General features: G+C 48.1%; 1 protein-coding gene across 6 annotated transcripts in view; it reads right to left on the bottom strand.

Annotated features, from left to right (window-relative positions):
- ATXN10 (ataxin 10) overlaps positions 1-20,388 on the bottom strand; it is a 154,748-nt gene that overhangs the window by 90,404 nt on the left and 43,956 nt on the right. For 4 of the 6 annotated variants that reach the window (XM_002723648.6, XM_089307739.1, XM_017339766.4 and 1 more), the window contains 2 exons: positions 15,021-15,101; positions 4,606-4,771 (listed from right to left, as the gene is read on the bottom strand). In XM_002723648.6, the coding sequence (XP_002723694.4) occupies positions 4,606-4,771; positions 15,021-15,101 (247 nt within the window). The remainder of the gene's footprint in view (positions 1-4,605; positions 4,772-15,020; positions 15,102-20,388) is intronic. The other 2 variants (XM_089307740.1, XM_017339764.4) reach the window with 2 other exon arrangements.

The following is a 20,388-nucleotide window of genomic DNA, read 5'->3' as shown; positions in this document are numbered from 1 at the left end:
AAGCCAATGACTATATTGGCCCCTGAAAACCTTTTAAAAGGGGCATGAGAGCCAGTGGCGTGGTGAGAACCAGGGCTCACACGCCTGCATCCTGTCTTGGAATACAGGGTCCCAGCCACTCCACTTCTGACCTAGCTTCCTGCTAAGATACCTGGGAAGGCAGCAGAAGTAGGCCCAAGTGCTGGGGCCACACTGGGCTTTGGCCTGGCCTAAATCTGGCTACTGCAGTCATTTGAGGAATGAACCAGGGAGTGATGGAAGGTATCTGCATCTCTCTCTCTCTCTTTCCTTTTTCTGTCTCTCTGCCTTTCAAATAAATAAATAAATCTTTTTTAAAATCTTCAAAGAGAAATGGTAATTAAATCAGATTTATAAAAGGCTATAGCCAATACAGCCTTGTGCTGTACTGGGTGCTATTTAGAAATACCTCTAAAATTTTTAAATACATACTTTCTGATCCAGCATTTCAATTTCTGAGAATTTATAATCCCAGTTTACCTGTCCAAAATTGCAAAGGCGTTTGCATAAGGATGTTTATGGTAGTATTATTTGTAAAGGTCAAGAAAGAAAGAAAGAAAGAAAGAAAGAAAGAAAGAAAGAAAGAAAGAAAGAAAGAAAGGAAAGAAAGAAAGAAAGGAAAGAAAGAAAGGAAGGAAAGAAAGAAAGGAAGGAAGAAAGAAAGGAAGAAAGAAAGGAAGAAAGAAAGGAAGAAAGAAAGAAAGAAAGAAAGAAAGAAAGAAAGAAAGAAAGAAAAGAAAAGAAAAGAAAAGAAAAGAAAAGAAAAGAAAAGAAAAGAAAAGAAAAGAAAAGAAAAGAAAAGAAAAGAAAAACCCTCAAAGCAAATCAACTGTCAACAGGGAACAAATGAAAAAAGTATGATATATCTACATATTGAAATGCCACTCTACTACTAAAATGTGCAATACATTTGTTCGAGTGCTGTGGTGTGGAACATTAAGCCTCTGCCTATGGCATTAGCTTCCCACATGGGCGCTCCCAGCTGCTCCACTTCCAATCCAGCTTCTTGCTAATAGCCTGAGGAAGCAGTGGAAAATCCGACTTTGGGGCAGCACCACAGCTCAATTGGCTAATCCTCCACCTCCGGTGCCGGCACCACAGATTCTAGTCCCGATGGGGGCACCGGATTCTGTCCCGGTTGCCCCTCTTCCAGTCTAGCTCTCTGCTGTGGCCCGGGAAGGCAATGGAGGATGGCCCAAGTGCTTGGGCCCCTTCACCCGCACGGTGAAGCATAAGATATTCATTAATATGCACAAGTCACAAATACATAGGCAATAAATTTCCAAATGTAAAAATCTTTTGGTTTCCATAAGAAACCTGCCTACAGTGTTCTATTCTACTAGTATATAGTAATTCTTCCCACTTCAGATGAAAATTATTTGAAGGAAAAACGCAATTTTTCCTAAATATTACCTCCCAGGGTTTGCGTGAGCAGAGGCTGGACAGAGATGGATCAAGCCCAGGCTCTCCAATACGGGAAGTGGTATCGTGACCACAAGTCAAATGCCCACCCCGGTGGTTAACACCACAATCACCACTAATTAAACATCAAGTGCCTTCAAAAGGTTAAAGCTGTGATCTAACAAGCACCAAGTTTTCCTGCCTTTTCTCCACCTCCTAGAGAACTCACTCCAGTCACATCTCATTGCTCCTCCTGCTGGAAGCAAAGGCAAGTCCGCCCTGAGAAAGGAAGGGCAAGGCCCTGCACATAAACCTTCCTTCCTGACAGGACCAGGGAGACCTACCCTGGCCTACCCGACACAGCACAGGTCAAGAGCAAAGGGGTGGGGCCAACACTGTGGCACAGCGGGTAAAGCCGCCTCCTGCAGTGCCAGCATCCCATATGGGCACCGGTTTGAGTCCCGGCTGCTCCACTTCCGATCCAGCTCTCTGCTATGGCCCGGGAAAGCAGTAGAAGATGGCCCAAGTCCTTGGGCCCTGCACCCACATGGGAGACCCAAAAGAAACTCCTGGCTCCTGACTCCTGATTGGTGCAGCTCTTGCCATTGCAGCCAATTGAGGAGTGAACCAGCTCTCCTTCTCTCTCTATGTAACTCTGATTTTCAAATAAATAAATAAATCTTAAAAAAAAAAAAAGGCACAAAAAGCACAAAAGGGTCTCAAACACGCACAAAGAGGCCAAGGCCCGTGCACAGTGAACAGCCACAGTCACAACAGGAGTTAACGCTGCCACCATCCAGCCTCCCACTCCAAATCCCGTTCCCCCCTCTGCGGACACTGGACGCCAGGGCCTCCCCCGCCGGCCTCACCACTCACTGTGACTCCAGCTTCAGCTACTCCCTCTCTGCCTGTTTCTATCAGTACATAAACGACCCCTTTATTATTTTTAAAAATGTGCTTAAATCAATTTTATGGGAATATAATTTACATGCTATAGAATACGTTCACCCTAAGTGCACAGCACAGAGCTGTGTCAAGGTCGGCAGTTATGCTAACATTTCCGCTACCCAGAAATCTTCCTCTTGATCCTCTGCAACCGAGCTGACCGCTGACTGCCACTCCCACGGGGAACCTGTTTCCTGTCACCCCTCGTGAGGCTGGCTGTACAGGACCGCACAGGGAGACAGCCCTACAGCGTGCTGACTGCCACTCCCACAGGGAACCTGTTTCTTGTCACCCCTCGTGAGGCTGGCTGTACAGGACCGCACAGGGAGACAGCCCTACAGCGTGCTGACTGCCACTCCCACAGGGAACCTGTTTCTTGTCACCCCTCGTGAGGCTGGCTGTACAGGACCGCACAGGGAGACAGCCCTACAGCGCGCTGACTGCCACTCCCACGGGGAACCTGTTTCTTGTCGCCCCTCGTGAGGCTGGCTGTACAGGACCGCACAGGGAGACAGCCCTACAGCGCGCTGACTGCCACTCCCACGGGGAACCTGTTTCTTGTCGCCCCTCGTGAGGCTGGCTGTACAGGACCGCACAGGGAGACAGCCCTACAGCGTGCTGACTGCCACTCCCACGGGGAACCTGTTTCTTGTCACCCCTCGTGAGGCTGGCTGTACAGGACCGCACAGGGAGACAGCCCTACAGTGCGCTGACTGCCACTCCCACGGGGAACCTGTTTCCTGTCACCCCTCGTGAGGCTGGCTGTACAGGACCGCACAGGGAGACAGCCCTACAGCGTGCTGACTGCCACTCCCACAGGGAACCTGTTTCTTGTCGCCCCTCGTGAGGCTGGCTGTACAGGACCGCACAGGGAGACAGCCCTACAGCGTGCTGACTGCCACTCCCACGGGGAACCTGTTTCTTGTCGCCCCTCGTGAGGCTGGCTGTACAGGACCGCACAGGGAGACAGCCCTACAGCGTGCTGACTGCCACTCCCACGGGGAACCTGTTTCTTGTCACCCCTCGTGAGGCTGGCTGTACAGGACCGCACAGGGAGACAGCCCTACAGCGCGCTGACTGCCACTCCCACGGGGAACCTGTTTCTTGTCACCCCTCGTGAGGCTGGCTGTACAGGACCGCACAGGGAGACAGCCCTACAGCGTGCTGACTGCCACTCCCACGGGGAACCTGTTTCTTGTCACCCCTCGTGAGGCTGGCTGTACAGGACCGCACAGGGAGACAGCCCTACAGCGCGCTGACTGCCACTCCCACGGGGAACCTGTTTCTTGTCACCCCTCGTGAGGCTGGCTGTACAGGACCGCACAGGGAGACAGCCCTACAGCGCGCTGACTGCCACTCCCACGGGGAACCTGTTTCTTGTCACCCCTCGTGAGGCTGGCTGTACAGGACCGCACAGGGAGACAGCCCTACAGCGCGCTGTCTGCTTCGCCCGGCTTCCCGGCAGCAGCTTTGAGAGCCACCCCGGTGTCCTAACAGCCTCACACTCCTTTTCACCGCCTCGTTGTACTCCAGAAAGAACAATCCCAACTTTTAAGACAGAAGGAAGGAAGGAGAAGCAAAGATAAAGAGAAATTCTGATGAGCAGGATGTGAACAGAACGCTGTACGCTGGTTTCTAAGCTCTCGGTAAAGACAAGGCCTCAAGGATCCTGGCCAAGCTTAACCAAAACAAAGAGTGCTTGACACACTGGACCAGGATGGCGTGTGACTGGGAATCTCCTTTAATGGACAAAAGACACAGACTTCCTAGAAGGCAATTTGGAAATGTGTATTAAAACTTTAAAACTGTATACGCCTTTACCCTATAAATATGTATAATTGTATGTATCTATTCAAAGCGGGAGGGCTGCCACACCACCATCTATGCAGCACCACAAATCTACCAGGCCAGACACCGCCCTCCTAGGCTCACACTGGGAAAATGAGAACCTGGAAGCGGCCAGCACAGTGCACCGGCACCTTTCACGAAAGCTCCCTGCACGTGTCCAGGTCACAGCGCCTCGCTGAGGGGAACTGCCTGGAAAAGCACATCCGGAACTGAGTAAACCACTAGCTTTGGGTGACAATGTGAGCACTGCTGACCCTACCTGTATGGCCTGATTCTAAGGGTACATTATTACTCATTTCATATATTTTAATCTTTCAAAATAGAACTCTCATAGACGACGAGTAAGAATCGCCACCTCTCTCCTCACGGGGAACAGGAAACCTGTCTCCATACCGCATCCTCAGGGTGCTGCTCGGACGTCAGCTTCAGCACAGTCCCGCACTGATCCACAAAGGAGCCGGCCATCAGCTCGGCGTGGCGCAGAAAGGCACTGAGGTCGTCTGCAGTCAGCGGCTCGTCACCCACCAGCTTGGCCACTACAAGATCTAACAAGGTCACCCTGTAAGCACACAAGGTCTTGCATGAGCATCTGAGGCCTCAATCACACAAGGTTAAAAATACCTGCATCTGTGAAAAGCACTTTATGAATAAAGTTACTCTTCATCAGTAATTTTTTTAAATCCTGATCTCTCTGATGTGAATTTGCTACAGAAACAGGAAGTATCTAATGCTCTCTTTATATCCATTACTTTAAGTACTGAAACAATTCAACATTTCATAAATGCTGTCAGTTTAAGTGTTCCAAATACATCTACAATAAAAACAACCACAAAGTGGAGCTAGCTAACATTCATTCACTGCTCACACACATCGTACTTAACTGTCACAAGAATCTATGAGGCTGGCTCCGTCACGAGTTCACGCCACACAGAGGCAAGCACAGCTTCATGAGATTAATGAGCACGGCCCGTGTCACCCCGCCACGCAGTCAGCCAGGACTCAACCTCTGCCCCAGGCCAGCTGTGATGTCCACTCATTTCCCGTCTTTCCTGTGTGTAGCTCTTCAATTATTTCAGTTTCAGAAACACAAATCTGAAGACCAACCCATGCAGTTTTTACATCAACACTTAAAAGAGTGAATAAATCTCTCTTCACCAATCACTTTCCTTCTCCCTAAGGAAAATGAGGTTCCACACAGGGAAACTGATGGAGCATTAATCAGACAGGATATCTGTCCCAAGTCACATTTTAAGACTTATGTGTAATTTGCATTTATTTCTGCACCAGAAGGGTATGAATAGCTAAAACAATTAGCAAATGAGGAAAACACACTTAAACTAGGCATGGAGCACTTCTTATGAAAAGACGTTCTCTGTGTGTGTGTGTGTGTCTAACTCCGCCCTTCAAATAAATAATAAATTTTTAGGAGAGAAGAAAGTGGGGCTAGCACTGTGGCCCAGCAGGGTGAAGCCACATCCTGTGATCCAGGCATCCATGTGCGTCCTGGCTGCTCCACTTCGGATCCAGCTCTCTGTTAATGCATCTGGGAAAGCAGCAGAAGGCCCGAGTATCTGGGCCCTGCACCCAGATGGAAACCCAGATGGAGTTTCTGGCTCCTGGTTTTGGCCTGGTCATTGCAGCCATTTAGGGGCGTGAAACTAACAGATGGAAGAGCTCTCTCACTCTGTGTCACCACCTCTGTAACTCTGCCTTTCAATTAATTAATAGATAAGTCTTAAAACAGGAAGGCAGGGCGGGCAAAGGAGGGGGGAGGAAAAACACAAACTGCTTCCTGATTCAAGTAAGAAATGAAGCTACAGCTACCAGATGGGAAAGCCAGCCAGCCTGAAGACGTCCTCTACAAACCTCACCCAGTAAGATTTCTTATAGCACTTATTAATTCAAAGTAAACAACGAACCCTCTCATTTGAGGGATGTGTTGTTATCCCGTAATCCTATGTTATCTCTAACAGTGAAGTTCCCCAGACAGGACGATATTCCAGGAATACCAGGGAGGAAGCCACCAATTCAGTGTGTCCCCATGCCTACTCTAAAACCTTCTGTGTAAGTTGGACTAGACAATGTGGCATTTTAGCCAGGTGTCCATACAGTCCTGGGCTTCAGGAAATTTAGCACCTAGTTGGCTATAACTCAAACAGGCAATATAACAGAAAAACGGCAATTTTATCACATTAAACCACAGGTATCCACAAACAGCAGTATGAAGAAAGAAGAGACAGACAGGCTGCACCTAGAGAAAAGCATTGAGGGCAGGAACGCGCAGCGAGGTCAGAGCAAGGCCAGAGCCACAGCCCCGACGGAGGGGACCAGAGCCGTCTGCAGCAAGGTGAAGACACCAGGCTCTAAACAGATGAGCGCTGAAGGGAAAGGGAACTACCAATGGCTTTCAGAAAGCAGACTACAGAAGCCAGCTTTCCATCAGCCGCATCCCTGGGTTGGTACTTGTACACTCCTGTGCTCTACCAGTGTGTAAAGTATGAGACGTAAGGAGACGGGCAGAGACTGAAGGAAAAAACAGAGAAACACAAACTACGTTCAGGTATCACCTGAGGACGGAGGACGGCTGACATCAGCCCCTGTCAATACAAACTGCAGTGCTCCCACCGCCAGGGCTGGTCTGAAGACTCCGTTCTGGTTTTTGGGTCACCTTCCCCTAAGTCTCCACCAACTCTCCAACTCTTCCTACCTCTAAGCACCAACAAAAACTATCCTTTCTCTTAAAAGAAAGGAATCACACAGGACTATCTATCTAGTCATTTTCTCAAGTAGAAAACTTTCTATAAAAATCATTGGGTGGGGGGAGGGCGCGCCGTGGCGCAGCGGGTTAACACCCTGGCCTGAAGCTCCAGCATCCCATGTGGGCGCCAGTTCAAGTCCCGGCTGCTCCTCTTTCGATCCAGCTCTCTGCTATGGCCTGGGAAGGCAGAGGAAGACGGCCCAAGTCCTTGGGCCCCTGCACCCACATGGGAGACCCGGGGAAAGCTCCTGGCTCCTGGCTTTGGATTGGTGCAGCGCCCACTGTTGTGGCCATCTGGGGAGTAAACCAGCGGATGGGAGACCTCTCTCTTTCTCTACCTCTCTGTAACTCTTTCAAATAAATAAACCTTTAAAAAAAAAAAGCAGATGGAAGACCTTTCTTTTTCTCCCTCTTGCTGTCTGTAACTCTACCTCTCAAGCAAATAAATAAAATCTTTTAAAAAAATCATTTTTGTGTATCAGGTTACGCCATCGCCTGCAATGCCAGCGTCCCACATGGATGCCAGCTCACGCTCCAGCTGCTCCACTTCCGATCCAGTGCCCTGCGAATGCACCTAGGAAAGGAGGGCGGGGATGCACTCACGTGCACCACTGAGCTCCGTGGGCCCCCGGCCGGCACTGCGCACATGCTGGACTTGTGCTAATGGCTGCAAGCTGGTAACGCCTAACTCCATCCAATGCTCTAATTTTGTGTGTTTGAGTTCTTCAAGAAGTCCTGACCAGTGTCCCCAACTGAGAAGCAGCAGGGAGTGTCACCAGGGCTTGCCAGGGAACTCCTCACCTGACCCACAGAACACAGCAAGTGCCACCTTCTCGGCTCTCCCAAGGATTCCGTATCTACAGGAGACAAGCTTACTATGCATCACTCTGAGAAAGAATCCTTTAAACCCCATTCATCTTACTGCGTACAGTTCGGAACACATCACTAGTACTCAAAGGAAGCAAAAGGGAAGGCAAGAGCTCTCTCTCCTCCCCCAGACTCTGAGCACTTCCAGGAACACCCAGCCCCTCGCTCCAGCCTCGCTCCAGCCTCGCTCCAGCCTCGCTCCGCGCGCGGCAGCACCAGCACCCAGCTGCGGAGGCAGTCGCTGCAGGAAGCTCAGAGCTCCCGGGTTATTCATCCTCTGCCAGGACTCCGACGCCTGCGGGGTGCTGTGGGCCCCTCCACCAAGCTAAGCATCTACCACCCACCGCCCGGCACGGGAACACAAGCTCTGCGGGGAGGGATTCCTGCCTGGTACACTCAATAAATAATCACTGAATGAACCAAAAAACACTCTTTTGCTACTCAAACAAAGCTCAACCGTGGCCTTCCTGCTCAGCACTCTCCCCTATGGCTCCCTTTATGAGTGCCTTTTATTCCAAAATAACTGGAGTAGTTGACGTTACCCAAATGCATCAAAGACCCCTTCATCTGCACTGGCTTGAACTATTCCTTCAACCCAGCAATGCCCACACTCACTTCACACACCACCACCCTGGCAACACCCTGCCTACTTCGCCAAGGGCCACAGGGGGCGCTCCTCCTTCCCCCCCATCCCAGGTTCTGAAGCCCAGCACCTGTTTCTCTCCAGTGACATTTACAAGCGATGTCCCGCACTACAGCTATGAATGCACTCCGTGTACCACAGCTCTAGCAAAGCAGGAAGGCAGGCCCCTGGGTCCTTCAGAGTAGCCACTGGGTCCCACCAGCTTCATCAGCCCGAGGAGAGCAGAGGACGGTGTGACTGTCACAGAGGAGTCAGCAATTTTCCACTGAAATGCATCAAGTGAAGTTCACTGTCACTAAACCTATAAAGGGCTAACAAGTGTTTGCAGAATTTTCCCCTGTGGAAAACGCCATTTCCTTCTGCACTGAGGTCCCATTTTCTTAAATCCTAAGTGGTCAAATACATTTTTAAAAAATTATGCTATAAGTTGCCTCCATGAGTATCTGTGTGTAATTAAGAGCACGCAAAAAAAAAAAAAAAAAGGCAAAACCCCACCTCCATTGAAGTCTATCTTTTAATGAAACTGAGGGATTGTTACTCATCCTTCCCTTATTCATCAACAGGAAGCGAACGTCCCAGCAGTGGGCCAGCAGCCTCACAGGAAAGAATCACAGGCACTCAACACGTGTGACCTCACACTGACATCCAAGACAAATGTGACCTTACTGCAGCACTGCGACACAGTCACAGCACAGACTGGAGTCAGACCTCTTGGATCAAAGCCCCAGGATGCCACCGAGCAGCTGTGGGAGCTTGGGCTACCTAACTCTCTTCCCCATGGACATATCAACCCTGCAGGCACAGCGGGCAGGGACCTTCTAGGGCTAATATGACGATTCAATCAATATTCATGAAGTGCCTGAGACAGTAGCTGGCTTATATAACAAGAGCTGTGTGTCAAGTCTGTTAAACATAAAAAAGTTTTCCCTGAGAACATATTCACAATAAAAGCAACACCCAGAGCACAAAAGATGGAGACGGCTCTTAAAGAAACACTGTGCAGATCCAGAATGTGGTAAGTTAGGTGTGGTGAATTTCTGACTTACCAGATATTCTCATACACATGCATTTTGAAAAGCACAGTCTTATCCTAAGAAGCCTCGTCCTCACCAGCTCCTGGAAATGGCCTAGCACTGCCTCCCTGGAGTTCCAGCCTGAGAGCTGGAAGAACTAGCAGATGTCCTGGACAGAGCCACCTCCTGGCTGCCCTCGAATGCTCAACGGGACAGTTCCCCCAAAATGACACTGCAGTCACCTCAGAGATGAAACAGTACTGCAGAAAAGCAGTATCTCAGGGCCAGCGCTGTGGCGCAGCGGGTTAACGCCCTGGCCTGCAGTGTCAGCATCCCATACAGCCGCTGGTTCGAGACCCAGATGCTCCACTTCTGATCCAGCTCTCTGCTATGGCCTGGGAAAGCAGCAAAAGGTGGCCCAAGTCCTTGGGTCTCTGCACCCACGTGGGAGACCCGGAAGAAGCTCCTAGCTCTTGGCTTCGGATTGGCTCAGCTCCATCCATTGCAGCCAATTGGGGAGCGAACCATCGGATGGAAGACCTCTCTCTCTCTCTCTCTCTGCGCCCCTCCCCCCCCGCCTCTCCTCTCTCTGGGTAAATAAATAAATCTTTTTTTTTTTTTTTTTTTTTTTTTTAAGAAAAGCAGTATCTCTTTCTCAAACACTAGTGTGCTGGCAACTTTGGGTTTCTCAGCATTCAGCACACCACAGAAATTCAATGAATAATTTAAAATGAACTGAAGGAAGAGCAAATAGTTTAGCAACAGCATGCTTTAGTTTAGTATTCTCAAAGCTCTTTAGATCAGTAGAAAGAATTCACATCACACACCACCAACATTTGTGATTTACAGGTAACCTACTACTGTCAAACTAGGTATAAACAAACTATTAACAAAGCTTAACTGCTTTCTGGTTTTTTCCATAAATAAATGTAAGAACATGTTATAATATCTTCTTGCCACATCCAACAGTTCGACCCGGCACACCCTACTCAAGACTTCTTCCAGTGGACACTATAAAACGATGGCCAATCACCAACTAAAACCCAGAACTAAAGGAAGTGGGCGGCAGCACCGCTGAGCAGTGCTGCACGCCGGCTGAACAAGAACACTCAGGGAGTGTCGGTGTCTAGGGACTTTTCCCCGGGCCCCAGTGCTCCTCCTAAGCGTACTTCCTGGGTGCAGGGAGCAGCGTTCCATGTCACTGCTTGACACCTTTTCTCCTAGATGATCCATGAAACCACGAAGCAGAGCCAGGCGTGGCCAAGCCGATGGCAGCAAAGACCCAAAAATGGAGAACTTGCACCTCCTGATTTCCACAGTGACGACAAAGCTGCAACCACCAGAGCAGTGTGGCAGTGTGGCAGTGTGGCGGCAGCACAGGAAGACACCTGCAGACCACGGGCCAAGCCGAGAGAAGGCTCAGGAGTAAACGCTCACATGCACAGCCAACGACTTTCTCCTCTTGTCTGATTATTTCACAAGCAGCACCTAACCTGCTGGCATTTTCTCCATCACGGGGAGCCCCTGGCCCGTGAGCCCCATGAGCCCTTCCTGTGTGGGTCACCGCCCAGTCCCCAGGTCAGTTACAGTTCAAAGAAACCCCACACAATGGGAGAACACATCTGCAAATTATGTATCTGATAAGGCATTACTATCCAGGATGTACACAGAACACCTAAAACTCAACAACAGAAGAAACAACCCAATTCAAAATCAAGCACCGGACTTGAGTATACATTTCTCCAAAGCAGATACACGAATGACCAACAATCACTCAGGAAGGTGTTCCACATCTCATCATCAGAGAACACAAATCAAACCACAGTAAGTACCACCTCAAACCCATCGAGAAAGCAGAAAACAGGTGCTGGCAAGGGTGCAGAGGATCTGCAACCGTGCACACTGCTGCGACAACCACTGTGGAAAAAGTACAGAGGCCCTCAAGAAGTTAAAAATGAAATGACTGAATGGTTCTGCAATTCTGCTCATGTTTATATTGAAATCAGGGATAAGATGGTGAATTTTATATTAGAATAAAATGTAAAGAAAGAAAAGCAGCAGCAGTGGCAATGCCCAAATGGAGCGTGGCCATTAAGTAAAGAAATGGGCCTCAACTCCACGGCTCCCAGGGCTTTCACACGGTCTCAAACCATCCACTGTTCTGAATGACTCTGCTGTCTCACCTGGCAACAGAGACACCAGCACAAGATGTGTGACAGCCAGGAGAATGAATGCCTATTCTGTTGCAATACTGATTCTGGTGGGTGTGGAAGACAGTAAACTAGCAAGATTCTTTTAGCAGAAAAGCAAATAATTATAATCACAGATGAGACTATAAAAGGATTTTGCCTATCTGAAGAATCAGAAAGGGGCCAGCACTGTGGCGCAGTGGGTTAATGCCCTGGCCTGAAGCGCCAGCATCCCATATGGGCACTGGTTCATCCCTATGGGTGCCAGTTCCTGTCCCAGCTGTTCCACTTCCAACCCAGCTCCCTGATAATATCCTGGAAAAAGCAACAGTCCTGGCACCCATGTGGAAGATTCCAATAAAGCTCCTGGCTTTGACTTGGCCCTGCCCTGGTCATTATGGCCATCTGGGGAGTGTACCAGTGGATGGAAGACTCCTTCTCTCTCTCCCCCTAACAAATAAATCTTTTTTAAAAAAATTTAAAGTTCATGGAAATGCATTATTATGAAAAATCTATGTGTGAATCTCAAAAATCTTTTGCACCAAAATAAAATCATCTTTTAATTCCACTTCCATGAACTTTGTGAAGTTTCCTCATAAAAGTCCTCATAGACCATATAACTGGGTCCTCTAACAGGCTATGGCATGCTGCTAAAATGACAGGGCAAGATCTGCCCACACAATGGAGTAGCTAACAGAGGAGACAGTAAGGACAAGCAGGACAATCAGACTTCTGGCTGCTACACCCCACACTCACAGCGGTATTGTTCACAATGGCCATGAGTGGAAGCGTTTCCAGTGAACATCACTGGACAAACAGATAAACAAAGCAAAAACACGCAACCACTATTCTACTGTGCACGTGCACGCATACCACATTTACCCAAAAACAAGGAAAGCCCAACACAAGATACAACATGATGAAGCTCAAGGGCATTATGCTGACTAAAATAAGCCAGTTAACAAAGGAATAATGTATGAGTCCACCTTAAATGCGGCACTTAATGTAGTTAAATCCAGAGACGGGAAGGGGAATGGTGGTTTCCATGAGTCCCAGGGGAGGGGAAGAGTTTCCGATTTGTGAGATGACGTGTTCTGGAGAGGACTCGCAGAACAATGCAAACATACTTAACACTAGTAACTCGGGCTTCGCAAGCGATCATGGTCCATTTTAGACTCTGTCTGCTTCACCATAAAGCGTTTTTAAAAGTGGACTGTCAAAGCGGTCAAAGATGGCGTAAGGGCAAACAATTCTGTGACAAATGAGAAAAATCAGTGAGGTACCGAGGTGGTGCAGCCGGCAAGACTAACTGACCACGGGGTGAGCGCCGGGGTGTACCGGGTAAGGCCACCGCCTGCAGTGCTGGCATCAGGGGCACCGGTTCGAGTCCCGGCTGCTCCATTTTCCATCCAGCCTTCTGCTATGGCCTGGGAAGGCAGTGGAAGATGGCCCAAGTGCTTGGGCCCCTGCACCCGCATGGGAGACCTGGAGGAAGCTCCTGGCTCCAGCTGTTGCAGCCATCTGGGGAGTGAACCAGTGGATGGAAGTCTCCCTCCCTCCCTCTCTCTCTCTGCCTCTCCGTAACTCTCCCTTTCAAATAAAATAAATAAAATCTTAAAAAATAAATAAGACTTACCAGTGAGAATGAGAAAGTCACAGAGAAGCAGGGGAGAAGTGAGGCTGGTGACACTCAGCCGCCCACCCACACACCCTTCCTCCCTCACAGCCTCACAGAAACACCTCCTGCTGCTGCTGCTGTCCGAGCGCACGCTTCGTGCAAGCACTGCCTGGAGACATGGACACCAGACACTAAAGAGGATCACATCCTCACCCTTGCGGCACGGACAGCTGAACGGCCACGTGCCAGGGCAGCAAGCAGGGAGATAAACGTGCCGACAGCACTACTGTCTTGGGGGAAAAAATGGGGGCAGGGCTTTTGAGCAGAACCACGCATGGAGAAGGAAAGCATTCGTTACAACAGTCTATCGTTCTCACTGACTTGTGCAGTGGAGCTGTTTAACAACAGATCATTCGGTAGAAACACAGAAAACAGTGACTGGTGTTGTGGCACCCACAGGTTCATCCTCCACTTGCAGTATCAGAATACTGGGTCAAGTCCCAGCTGCTCCACTTCAGGTCCAGCTCCCTGCCAATGCAGCTAAGAAGGTAGCTGATGATGGCCCTAGCACTTGGGCCTGCCACCCACATGAGAGAGCCAAACACGTTCCTTGCTGCTCGGTTCAGCTTGGCCCAGACCTGGCTGTTGTGGCCATTTGGGGAGTGAACCAGCAAAGCAGGAGGTGTCTCTCTCTCTCTCTCTCTCTCTCTCTCTCTCTGTAGTACTGCCTTTCAAGTAAGTGAAATCTTAGAAAATATAAACTTGAACACTGAAATACAATCAAACTGTGCATTCTCTTTGTATCCACGTATCCCGCACTGCAAAGCAATTATTAATTTTTGGCATTCTACGTATCATTTCTTTAACATTTAAAAATAGAAACTACAATGAATTATTTTTCTGCAATGAGAGTAAGCATATGCTTGAGGGTACTGAATTTTTAAACGGATTTTAAAAATCCTGAATTTTCCTTTTTTGTTGAATATATTAAAGGAAAAAGGCTACTAAACAAAAGACTACATAGAAAGGAGCACATAAATCTTAACTGCTGGAAACCAAACACAGTGTTAAAGACCACTGTCATAAAAACTGACTACAACCACAAGATTCAAACCACGTTTCTGAATGAATGTTGTCATGTGCCTAAAGCAGTATCTCCAACAATCACAGGGAGAATGCACACTGCTGGAACGAAAAGTATACTCCAAATCATTTTACTCAACCTCCGTATTTTACAAGTCAAAAAAGCAAATCCACACTAGGTGAAAATACATCTGGCTATGGTCACAGAATTACAACACGGCACCGCGCCACTGCACTGCTCCTAGGCTGCGGCTCTTCACACGGCAAGACAGGTACCAACTCCGTGAGCCTGAATCGCCTTTCAGGAAACAACACGCCTAGGACACAGCAGCATGTGAGCACGCCTCAGACAGTAACCATGACATACAGTGTGTACACTACTACCATAAATGTCATGCACAAACGTAGCATTTCGTTCTTAACTGACTAATGGCGCCAACCTGGATTCTGCAGCCCTCCCTAACTCACTGTTGTGGCTGAGATGTAATGTTAGCCAGCCATTAAAGCCATCACTGACACAGAAACCTGCACTTACAGACTCTGTGCCAAGTCAGAAACCACACAGCCTTGCAGTCCTGCGCACAGGACTCTCCACATGGAATGCTAAATACTCAAACCACACTGGGCTCGGGGTTACCTTTCTTGATTGCTCAGTTTGGCGTACATGGCTTGTACCAATTCCGGACTTTTCAGAAAGTGGTCTGTAATAATCAAGAGCCTAAGAGGAAAAGAAGAAAACAGTCTGGTTATAGAAACACGGTAAAACACACACAGGCTTGTCCACCTCACAGGTGGAGCTTACACACAACAGCACGGCTTTTTATTGAGCTTTTGAGTTGCTGTGATCTTAAATGTTTTAAGAGGTTCAAATACCACTTTTTTAACCAGTAACTGAAAGGGAGAAAACTCAAAACATTTTTCTCTCATTTTTACTTGTGAAAAATGTAATAAAATTACCCAAACTGACTTGAGTAGAAGGAAAGGTCTACTACAGCTTTTATCTAAGTTAAGAAAGAAAACTTCTTTTGGAAATGAATGTAAAATGAAATTCAGCTACAAGTTCAGGTATAAATGGAAAACACTGTTAGAAGCCTAGTGCTGTAGCTGACCAGAAGAAATGGACATGTCAGAGTTTAATTATTTAAACACATGAAACAATGCAGAGATGAGTACTGGCCTGATTATCCACTCAGCGAGCTCTCAAGTTACCAAGAAAACATCCTCATTGTCAACACTGCACTCATCTGAACTTAGAGATCAACCTCGGGAAGCCCCAAGGCAAAGATTACAGGCACATTTCTTCAAAGCAGCACGGTGACATTTAAAGAGACTGAATAGTATTATTTATTAATTCTGAACCTATTTACCAGCGGCCATCTGAGGCAAGAACTTAGGCACTAAGCAGCACACTGCTTACAATCAAGTTACAGGAGCAGAGCTGACTGTAAAACACTGACACCCGGTCATCATGTGCAAACAGAACACTTCCCCTGCACGACGAGATGAAGCACGTTAGTAACTGCCACAGCACACTCAGTGCATGGAGAAGCAAGGTCTAAACATGTATCTTATTTCTTCTACGACCTTCAAAACAGCTGATGAGTACCCTGATATAAAGTACGTCTAACAGTATGGGAGAATATCAAGAAGTTCAAGCAATATTCCTATTAATTTAGGTAGATCAAGCTACAACAATACAAATCCATGCGTTCCAAGTAGGCACAAAATTGGCATCCTAAACTCTTGCATAATCCAGCTACTTGCAAGTCCATATATTTTCTCCTCAGTGCATTAATTCAGAAACTAAGACTCAAGTCCTGTGTCAGGGCCTACGTGCCAACTAGATCCTCCGAACGGTGGGGAAAGGTGCACACACAGATAGATAATCACCAAAGAGTGTGAGTACAGCACAGGCACACTTCACAGACTATGGAAACAACAAAGGGGACCCAACCAGGAGCAAGAAGATCACAGAGGTCAGAGAGGCGCTGTGTGAGTCCCTGGAGGAAGGGAAGGGGAGAACGTCCAACGGGCAGGGACAGAGGAGAGCTTAGGGAAACAGCGTGCAGAAAAGAACACCGCTGCCCTCAGGGGACCACCAGCAGAGCTTCCAGAGGATTCTGGACCAAAAGCTTGCACCCGAGGCTGGGCGTGCTCCCGGCACACCCTTCAGAAGTGCCTCATCAATCTGTGATTGGCTGGCCTTGCACAAAACATAGGGACATGAAACCCAAATGTCGAGAAACTTCTAACCTAAATCAAGTGCTTCATTTTAGAAATAAGGGAAGACAGAGGCCCACAGAAGTTTAGTGTCTTGGTGAAGAAGGCTCCTTGGTTATCTGAAAAGTCAACAAGCCCCGGTTCCCACTGTCGAGGATTCCTCCTGCGATGTTCTCCCTGCAGCAGCTGGTGCTTTGCCAGAAGGAAGTCCCAGGTGCGCTCAGAGCCAGCTGCCTCCACGACCGTGGTCACGTTCATGCACTCATTCACTAGTGAGTAGACAGTGACATTTGTACCTCAATGTCAGAACAATCATCACTCACACTCATACAAGCAAAAAAAATGTTCAGTGAGAACCTGCTTAGTTGCACCTGGAATTCTTTACTCCATCACCTCAACCCAATGGACAGTGCTGAATGTAAATAACATTAGACACAGACAATGAAATGCCAGTAAGCAGCATTTTCTTAACTCGAGTGGTTAGTTATGCATATATTGTCAATTACATGTTTACATTATCAGCTGCTGAGGTTATTTTTCTAAATGTAATATACTCCTCCATTCACAATGCTGTAAAAAATTATAAGTAAACCCTTCTAACTTACTTACAGAAAGGTTAAACTGTCAACCTTCCCAAAGAATTCACTGCCTTTATTTTCTTCAAATACCTGCCCAAGGGAAACTGAAGATAAGCTTCTTTACAGCAGGAAGAGACTCAACCCTGATGAGTTAGAAAGAACTTACGGACTTTAAATTTGTGATTGGATTATTCTCCTGTAAATTCAGAAATGCTGTGGTAATAATACAAGAAAGGGACAAGGTTCCACTGAACAAATCTAAACACCACAGGGATTTAAAGACTGCAAGCAATGAGCACGTAATGCTGCAACTGTATGAAAAGAAGAACTGCCAAAACACATCTATCAAAGGCAGAAGTGGGAATAAACGGGGTATCAGAGAAACACCTACCTGTCTTGCAAAAAGAAAAAAAAACTATAAATGTGATACTTTAAGTCCTAATCAAAGGTACTTCAAAGGTTCATGGAAAAACAAAATTAAAAAGTAAGTTTTATTTTGGTGCAAAAAATTCTGAAGTCAGTCCATGCAGTTTTCTCACAATATACACTTCGCATGAACTTCCTGAAGGCCATTCGCACTCTGCACCACAATAAACTCACCTTTTAATCACACTTTCCACAGACTTTCTGAAGCCTCCATGTGTTTCACACACACAGGCTGCATCCTCTCCTCCAGGTGCCCAAGGATAAGAGCTTTCCACAGGAAACCTGGCTTCTCTGCCACTGCTCTCCTCCACCCCCAGCCAATGTCAGAAGGGAATTCCTATCTAGTCTTGAAATTCATCAGTTAAATGTGATGACACAAACACTAACATTCACAAATCAAGTGACGCCAAAGCACTGACCACACAGTGTCACACCATTTCTCACAGCGGCTGAAAACCAACACACGTCAAGGCCTCTCTTCCCATCTCTTTCTGTCCCTCATTCTTTCTCACTGATTACTGATTTTACAGTATGTCAGAGCCGGCACTGTGGCACAGCAGGTAAAGCCACGCCTCCGACTCACATCACATACAGGTGCTGGTGCATGCGCTGGCAGCTCCACTCCCTATTCAGCTCCTTGCTAAGGGCCTGGGAAAGCAGCAGAAAATGGCCCAAGTGTTTCAGTCCCTGACAGCCCTATGGGAGGCCTGGAAGAAGCTCCTGACTTGGCCTGGCAAAGCACTGGTGGCTGCAGACATCTGGGGAGTGAAGCAGTGGATCAAAGATTCTCTCCATCTCTCCCTCCCTCTCTCTATCCTCCTCCCTCTCTCCCCCTCCCCCTTTCTCTAACTCTGAGCACAAAGTTCCAGTGGCTCCACTTCCATCCAGCTCCCAGATAATGTGCCTGGGATAGCAGCAGAGGATGGCCCAACTACCTGGGGCCCTGACACCTTTATGGAACAACTGGATGAAGATCTAGGCTTCAGACTTTGGCCTGGCTCAGTCCTGGCTGTTGCAGCCATTTGGGGAGTTAACCAGCAGATGGAAGATATCTCCCACTCTCTCTACCCTCCCATTATTCTGCCTTTCAAATAAATACAATGAATCTTTAATTGTAAAAAAAAAAAAAAAAAGATTCAAAGATGATGTACTTTTTTTCAAAGATTTTTTTTTTTTTTTTTTTTTGAAAGGCAGAGTGGACAGTGAGAGAGAGACAGAGAGAAAGGTCTTCCTTTGCTGTTGGTTCACCCTCCAATGGCCGTCGCAGCCAGCACACCGCGCTGATCCGAAGGCAGGAGCCAGGTACTTATCCTGGTCTCCCATGGGGTGCAGGGCCCAAGCACTTGGGCCATCCTCCACTGCACTCCCGGGATACAGCAGAAAGCTGGCCTGGAAGAGGGGCAACCGGGACAGAATCTGGCGCCCCAACTGGGACTAGAACCCGGTGTGCTGGCGCCGCAGGTAGAGGATTAGCCTATTGAGCCGCGGCGCCAGCCTCAAAGATTTTATTTATTTGAGAGGCAGAGTTACAGATTGAGAGATGGAGGGATGGAGGGATGGAGGGATGGAGGGATGGAGGGAGGGAGGGAGGGAGGGGGGGGAGAGAGAGAGAGAGAGAGAGAGAAAGGTCTTACATCTGCTGGTTCCCTCCCCAAATGGTCACAACGGCTGGAGCTGTGATAATCCAAAGCCAGGAACTAGAAGCTTCTTCCGCATCTCCCACATGGGTACAGGGGCCCAAGCACTTGGGCCACCTTCCATTGCTTTCCCAGGCCATAAGCTGGGTGTTGGATCAGAACAGGAGCAGCTAAGACTCAAAACAGTGCCTATATGGGATGCTGGTGCCAGAGGTAGAGGCTTAGCCCACTATACCACAGTGCCAGCCCCTAGATTATGTACTTTTATATATACTCTTTTGTCAGCTATAACGTTGGTAAGAGGGAGGGTGGAAAGTGGGTTTATACAATTTTCAGAGATAAGCTCTCATTTTTTCCTTAAATATTTTTTATTTATTTATTTGACAGGTTAGAGTTAGAGAGGGAGAGACAGAGACAGAGGTCTCCCATCCACTGGTTCAATCCCCAAATGGCTATAATAGCTGGAGCTGCGCCAATACGAAGCCAGGAGTCAGGTGCTTCCTCCAGGTCTCCCACGTGGGTGCAGGGTCCTAAGTACTTGGGCCATCCTCTACTGCTTTCCCAGGCCATAGTAGAGAGCTGTACTGGAAAAGGAGCAGCAGGGACACGAACTGGTGCCCATATGAGATGCCTGCACTGCAGGTGGAGGCTTAGACCATTGCATCACAGCACCAGCCCCGATTTCATATTTTAACGGTGAAAAATAACAATCCTATTGTAAATCTTTGGATATTCTGTGTTCTCACTGTTTGTTTACCAAATGCAGAGTTCCTCTTATACAAATTATGAGGGCAGTTTAAAAAGCTCAAGGAGGGGCCAGCGCTATGGGGGTAGGAGTCTTTCAAGCCACCGCCTACAGTGTTGGCATCCCATATGGGTGCCAGTTTAAGTCCTGGCTTCTCCACTTCCCTCCGAGCTCTCTGCTATGGCCTGGGAAAGCAGTGGAAGATGGCCCAAGTCCTTGGGCCCCTGCACCCTCACTGGAAACCTCGAAGAAGCTCCTGGCTCCTGGCTTCGGATGGGCACAGCTCCAGCTGTTACAGCCATCTGGGGAATGAACCAGTGGATGGAAGACCTCTTTCTCTCTCTCTGCCTCTCCTTCTCCCTCTGTAACTCTGCCTTTCAAATAAAATAAATAAATCCT

The sequence above is a fragment of the Oryctolagus cuniculus genome, chromosome 11 (genome assembly GCF_051225735.1).
Source record: "Oryctolagus cuniculus isolate XC-2025 breed Fujian yellow rabbit chromosome 11, ASM5122573v1, whole genome shotgun sequence".
NCBI classification, from domain to species: Eukaryota; Metazoa; Chordata; class Mammalia; order Lagomorpha; family Leporidae; genus Oryctolagus; species Oryctolagus cuniculus.
This window is presented reverse-complemented; position numbering and strand designations above follow the sequence as displayed.